The 7,035-nt window shown below is 40.5% G+C and overlaps 1 protein-coding gene and 1 long non-coding RNA gene across 2 annotated transcripts; both read left to right on the forward strand.

Moving 5' to 3' along the window:
• Positions 1-14: 14 nt before the first annotated feature.
• On the forward strand, positions 15-1,456 carry LOC118226436. Its single transcript, XR_004765042.1, has 2 exons — positions 15-89; positions 812-1,456. It is a non-coding gene; the product is annotated as an uncharacterized LOC118226436 (long non-coding RNA).
• Positions 1,457-4,241: 2,785 nt separating this feature from the next.
• timm13 (translocase of inner mitochondrial membrane 13 homolog (yeast)) lies at positions 4,242-6,394 on the forward strand. The gene is made up of 3 exons (XM_035412114.1): positions 4,242-4,494; positions 5,169-5,237; positions 5,412-6,394. The coding sequence occupies exons 1-3, from the start codon at positions 4,375-4,377 to the stop codon at positions 5,508-5,510; spliced, it is 288 nt and encodes a 95-aa protein (XP_035268005.1). The 5' UTR covers positions 4,242-4,374; the 3' UTR covers positions 5,511-6,394.
• The last annotated feature ends 641 nt before the right edge of the window (positions 6,395-7,035 follow it).

Genomic DNA, 7,035 nt, shown 5'->3' on the forward strand with positions numbered 1-7,035 from the left:
TTTGGATCCGCTTCCAATCATCGCTCAGCAATATTGTGGTGGGAGGTACGGTCTGAACCTGATTTTCAGTAACTATAATTCCCGTCGCAGTGAGTATTGCTTCTGATATTGCTTGGGGCAAGACGATACTATGATTTATGAAAGTAGAGGAAACGGATAAACAGTTGCTTAATCTATTGGTTGATTAGCGCTATGTCCATTCCAGTCTTAAACTGTCTTCGTGCCGTTATGCCTTTCTACGCTATTATTTTGGCAGGAATGTTTGGTGTTGCAGGCTAGTAATTATCTGCTATTTTAACTGACCAGGTGTAGTCTACAGGAGGAAAAAACATGGCATACTTTAACTGGGAAAGAGATCGTTGTAGTGACCTGGTAGCTAGCTAGTTTCTTAAAACCTGAATCGGTTACAATGTTGATCCCAGTCTTATATGCCGATAAATTGTATTTATTGATAAACAGAAACCAATAGGAAGAAAGTAACAGGCAACAATTTCTGTTTCTAAGTACTGTAACAACCTCATGCTCTGCACAGAAAGCAGAGGGAAGTCATTTCCTCCTAGGGGCATTAAGGAGACATGGTCCAAAAAAAGTGGGGGGAAAACTCCACCGAGCTTGGTAATGGGAGTTCATTCCAATGGGAATTAATGTTGTAAAGCCATGCCATATGGCTTTATAGTTATAAAAGGAAAGTGGGTGGTCAAATTCCACATGTAGTCTTTGGCTGTTTAATCTGCGTCATACTTATGTTTTATTATCTGGAACCACTTTTGATGGTTCTGTAACTTTTTTTCTTTTCTTTTTTTTTTTACAGAATTGTACTTTGAATAGAAACCATACCTCCAGTTTTCTGATGACTGGCAGGTTTGCAGATGGAACATGAGAGGACCATTCTTTCAGAAGACATGGCATTTTGTCGCTGACAGGGAATGGCTGGAGTGCAAATTTGGACGGAGCTTGGCTGGAGCAGTGAAACCGAACCAGGCAGACCCTTAAACTCAAACCGTTCCGCACTCCTGCCTGCCAAGTTTCCTGTCGCCAGGCTACTCTGGCACCTCCTTCCACCCTACTTCTGAGCTTTTCATTGAAAGAAATAGAAATGCATGGTACTGCTGCAAGCAAAGAAGAAGAAAAAATAAACAGATTGGCAGGCTACCTCCCTGAAACAGGGTCCCTTTAACAAATTTGCATGTAATCTGAAACACAATGCATCTGTCCTTCTAATGTACATCAGCGACAGCCGTATATTTACAATGATTATATTAACTTTTCTGTTCAGTACTGGGTAATTGAAACCTGAAGTAAAACAGCTGATGACAAAGTTAACTCACATCACCTGTATTCTTGGGCATGAACTGTTTGCTAATTTTAAGGCAAAACAAAATGATTATGTGATACGATGATTATAACAACTGTGGAACACAGAGGAATGCAAAAATAAGAATATTCGGCAAAAGTACTACTCTCGGTTATTTGAGGTCTTGTTCTCTAGTCTTTTTTTATCATATGCAATATATGAGAAATGTGGGCAGTTTTTTTTGTTGTTGTTGTAGAAAGCGTGTACCATGGCGAAATGGATACTGCACGCTCATATTGAGCAGTGAGGTTGGAGGCTGTAAGGGGATCCCGGGGGTCTTAGTGGACCCAGCTGTGATGTGACGAACGCGCACAGCTCCACCAGAGTGCGGGCAGTGGGAGAGGCGTTTTAATGAAGAGCACTGTTCCGAGGCCGCATCTGAACAGCCAGAGTTTGGGAGTGCTGGAGGGGGGGAGACTTAATCGACCGACTCTATCTGTCCACCTCATTGATCTTCAAAGAGAGATGGGAGTTCAATTCAACACCAGCTGGCTCGGGCAGATACGACAAAGCTCAAATTTCCTTTCCTTTCTCACTCAACGGCTGCGTCTGAAGATTACGAAGCGCTGTCTAGAAGGGTCTCCATTATAACATTTTGTTTGGCAATTTAGATTTTATTTAATTACTCTGGGCATTTCAAAACAAACATATATAATTTAAATAGTAAGCAAACAAATATGACGGCATTTGAAAACTGCAATTGTAAAAGGTAGGGTATATCTCTCGAAGGTTTAGAAAAAAATGTTTAATCTGAGCATCAGGGATATAAGGGATAATTGTGCTTCCTGTAGCATAACCAGTAGGCCTCGGGCTTCAGGTTTCTCCCCTGACGTCTTACAGTTCTGTTAGTAGAATGAGTGGACATAAATGTAAATTAACAAAGGGTAAATTCTCACGCGGTGAGTGGTCAATGTGGGGAATAGCCTGCCAGGTCATGTAGTAGAGGCAGGGGTTTTCAAGACCAGGGTTCATACAGTGTTCAGTGTTAGATACCATCTAGTCTGTAGGTAATCAGCGCACTCGGTACAATTTAGATAAGAAAATAGCGAGCATGTTAGGCTGAATGGCCTGTTCTCATCATAATGTTGTTATGTTACATTATGTTAAGTACAACTCACAGATCAACCAACTGATAGAACAGAAATAGCTCACACGCATTATTTAAATCTGACATTTCCCTGTACTTCGTCCACCCCTCCCTCATTTGAATGGCATTATTCTAATGCAGCCCAGAGCATATGGGCACCTTTGCACTGCAAAGCTGGACAATCATTAATTACTCATGGTCATGCTACAATCCTGCCCCCCACCATCTCTGCACATGTCCCCATAACTAAAGTCTCAGCGGCTGAATTCAGACACTGTTCTGTCTGAATGCCGTCCCATTGCTCCTAGTCTTCTCAATCACTATCAGACAATTGAAGGATGGGGCCTGCTCTGGAGTCAATCTCTGGAATTTATGAGGTAGTCAGAGCTTTCTGTGACCCAGTGTACCTGTGGAAGTCTGATACAATCACTACACCTGGTGGAACCTGATCCAATTGTACATAGTGGAGGCAACAAATGACTGCATTTTGCATAAAAATTTCATTTGCATTTAAAATGGTGTATATTTTCACAAATCAAAAAATACTTAATTTAGTAGAGCACGAAACACTCATCTTGCTCATGGGCATGTTTTAATGCCATGACATTCATGATGCTTGCAGACATGTGGATGTGGTTGTAGCTGTGTAGTTCATGTATTAGCAGTAGCACTGTTGACATAAATAAAAAAAGAAACCAAAATCATTATTTTTCTCTAGTCTGTATTTGTGCAACATGCATTGTATAGATTAGATTCCCCCTGTATGTGTCTTTAATTTGTCAGCCATTCGACTCTTTTAGTAAATCTAAATCAAAATCTTTTTTTTTTTGGGAGAAGCTGAACAAACTATGAGAGGGTTGTTTTTATTTTTATGTCCTGACCACATTCGCTCTGCCTACTGGTAAGCATGCTATCTTATGTCTTTTCCACTGTATTTTTCCATTTTGCCATGTAGGGAAATGAAAGATGGATTGGCTGTGTAGTGTATGGTAATGCTATGTTACTCCATAATTGTAATCATTCCTCTTTATATGTTGCAAGATGGCGCCACCCTGTGTCCACTCTGGGATGACATAATTTTAATTTTGCATGGGATTTGTTCCTGCTTGTCAGTACAGAATTTTGCAATCCGATTAAATATTGACCAGTAGGAAGTACTGTTAAATATTTTTTAGTGTTATGAAAACCAACAGTTAGAACAACATCATCATCACCATTTTGATAAGCACCAACAAAAAATCACAACAACAGGGAGAAAAATAACTTGACATTGCCTTAGAATTTCATTAAAAACCAAACTGTTTGTTTGCTGAAGTGATATAGTTAAAGTAGTATATATGCCTACTATTTCCCATAAGTTTCCCAAACATTTGAGCCACATTGGACATCTAAAGTAGTAGTAGTAGTGGTGGTGGTGCCAGTAGTAGTCACAGTGATGACAGATATAGTAAAGATATAGCAAGATGTTTGTTCAACTGTTGGAGGAAAAATGAAATAAACTGTATTGCATCTGTACAGCACTATAATAGCATAATTTGTGTGATGATCATCCAATACTTCAAGCATTTTGATACCACCCACAGGAGATAGAGGTTTGTGAGAGGATAGTGAAGACAACTAAGCGCTGGTATAGCCAGCTACATCTCATTCGCTTGCTAGGCAGATAAACCTAGTCGTACTGAAGGTGGGGAAGTGAGGACTGCTCAGTAGCCGGCCATCCATCTTCTCAAAACCATCAACGTCAATGGCTCAAACATGAATGACACCATTTCCCACAATTCATCGTACAGGAAGTTGCGTACAGGGCATATCCGGCGCTTTTCAAGGGCATATCGCGATTTCTTGGTGCAGTAGTTACCTACAATCACGTGTGACTTTTAGTTTGAGTGTCTTGTGCTTACAAAAGCCAATTTACTGTACTAGATTGAATAAGATGGATGGCTTTGGTTCCGATTTTAACTCGACCACCGGGTCTGGTAAAATGGACACTGGGACAATAATGGAACAAGTCAAAGTACAGATAGCCGTGGCGAATGCACAAGAGCTCTTACAGGCAAGTAATAGTAGCATGTTCGCATGCTAAAGCCGGGCTCCGGATTGCCCACATTGTTCCAACAATTAGCTGGTCTTCTCAATGAATTAACGTTAACTTAAATGATTGCGTTGGTTGGTTAAATTATATTCATAGGTGGAATTGTAATTTCACTAATTCATCTAGCCTGTAAATTTACTGATCAGCTAAATGTTCACTTTTCTGCCAGTAAAGTGGCAACTATGTTAACATGTAACCGATGCTACATGTACCCCCATTCTAGCACTTTTTGTAATTTGTATTTGTCCTAATACTGTAGCTTGTTCTTCTCCCTAGTTTGGCTTGGCATAAATTAGGTCATAATAATAATGTTCACTGCGTGAACTGAACTGTGCTGTTGGCTATAAATAGCTGTACGAAATGAGTATTGTACCTTATTGAACCTGTGTTTTGTAGTCGTCCAATGACCATGATATGCACTTTTGTACGTCGCTTTGCCTTTGGATAAAAGCGTCTGCTATGTAAATGTAATGTAATTGGCAGTACGCCGATCAGTCCGTCTGTTTGGAAGGATTAAATGTACAATGTAAGAACGTTTAAGTGGTTATTTGGGCGTAGACACAGATAGTAGTAATGACGTAGTTCAACAGTACTGTCATTTATAAAATCTTTAAACTGCCATGTGTGATTTGCAGAGAATGACCGATAAATGTTTCAAGAAGTGCATTGGCAAGCCGGGGAGCACACTGGATAATTCCGAACAGGTAAATCAGCGTGGATAGAAGTTGGTTTCTGATTTCACTTTAGTTTGTACCTAACGTTAGTAAGCTTGATATGAACACCATATGGATATGAAGCTTTGCTAGTTCGCAAAATATCAATTAATACTATGATAGATATTGATTGATTTGATGTTAGCGCCACTTTTGTTTGTACAGAAATGCATCGCCATGTGCATGGATCGATACATGGATGCTTGGAACACCGTATCCCGAGCGTACAACTCCCGACTGCAGAGGGAAAGGGCGCGGATCTAACCATCACATCGACCCAGTACTGGCACAGTCCTGTTGAAATCTTATAGCAAAGACGCTTCACTGAGGGTGCAAAATCAAACCTGGCCGTATCGCCCACAAACCCTCCAAGCCAACTTCCACGCAGATATCCACCAGTACATTGCGTCTGTAGCTGTGGACACTCTCTGCAGACGTTGTCTTTTCACGAGGTTTCTTTTGCTCCTTGATATTATTTTCAATTCCGAAAACGGGACACTAGCTGTAAACTGGATTAATGTGGAGTTTAAGGGACTACAATACAGCACTGTTATATAATGAAATATTGTGTAACACCCCTCTGGACTTGTTAGCTCATTGTCACCATTGTCTGAATGGCATGTCCTTTAGTACATGCTCTTTTGCAAGTCTCAGGTTGTCTGTTGAGAAAACACTGGCACCCTTTGGGGTGATGTGCAGGAGGGATGAAATGGCTTATTATACCGTTTTTATTGTATAAACAGTCTCATTCATGTGGATATTTCAGGCTCAACTTTGTTTTGGTACATGTGACACCCAGTGCCCTGTCCTGCAAACATTCCTATATCAGGATACACACCAGGGACAAAACATTTTTACCGCAGTCATTGCTTTCATTTGTCAGTCTGCCTGCAAGCCGCAATGGTGAGCCGGTTTTCCCGTTGTCCTCTGTGGTTAAAGGCGTTGGCCTTGAGCCAGCTTGCCTTGTGTGCTTGGTATATCAGTGTTCTGGGAACGTCTTCCCTCGGAACACATTTCACTCAGTTGACATATAGAGGGAAGATGGCACCAGTGAAGGAAAGGTGCCTGGCAGATAGGGGGGTTTAGTTTTCACTCTGTGGGTGCAAACATCTTTTAACTGTAAACTGATTAAAACCCTGTATTCCATACTTGCCCCTATTTTCATTTAGCCTTTTTTTAAACCTACCTCAAAATTAGGTGTGTCCAGTCTTATTTACAAATAGGACTGGGGTGGGTGCTGTTTTTTTCTTAGTTCAGCACTAACACAGCTAATTGTACTGATCAAGGTCTTGATTGAAGACCATGATTGGTTAGTTAGTTGAATCAGGTGTCACAGTGCTGGGCTAAAACAAAAATCTGCACCCACACTGGCCCTTTTCAGATATGACTAGACACCGCTTGTCCAGACCCTGAAATAAACTAGGCCTGTGCCATGTTCAGAACAGAAGCAGATGATTTTTTTTTTCAGACAATTTTTGAAAGGTGAGATGATGAGAATTACAGGTTATTGTTTGTTGTAGGGGTTGCATAATAAAGGCAGTTTTATTTTACAACCACAGCACCTGCAGTATTTGCATTTAAAGATCAAAACATTTCATCATATGACATACACTCAAAACGTGGCATGTTTTCTCTGTGTGGAGTAAAAATGGATTCACACAAGGTTACATTCTTGAGTATTGAGTTGAAGGCACACTATATTTTACATACATGATGAGGTATTGTCTGCTAAAACAGCAATTCTGATTTGCCATGGAATCCAGTGTGATCTTTTTCGTTTTATTTACAC

Source organism: Anguilla anguilla, chromosome 4 (genome assembly GCF_013347855.1).
Source record: "Anguilla anguilla isolate fAngAng1 chromosome 4, fAngAng1.pri, whole genome shotgun sequence".
NCBI lineage: Eukaryota > Metazoa > Chordata > Actinopteri > Anguilliformes > Anguillidae > Anguilla > Anguilla anguilla.

Excerpts from the sequence above, each read along its gene's own strand:
- timm13 (XM_035412114.1), top strand. The coding sequence starts at position 4,375 with ATGGATGGCTTTGGTTCCGATTTTAACTCGACCACCGGGTCTGGTAAA. Across the intron at positions 4,495-5,168 it reads ATGCACAAGAGCTCTTACAG|AGAATGACCGATAAATGTTT; the intron begins GCAAGTAATAGT and ends TGTGATTTGCAG. Across the intron at positions 5,238-5,411 it reads CACTGGATAATTCCGAACAG|AAATGCATCGCCATGTGCAT; the intron begins GTAAATCAGCGT and ends TTGTTTGTACAG.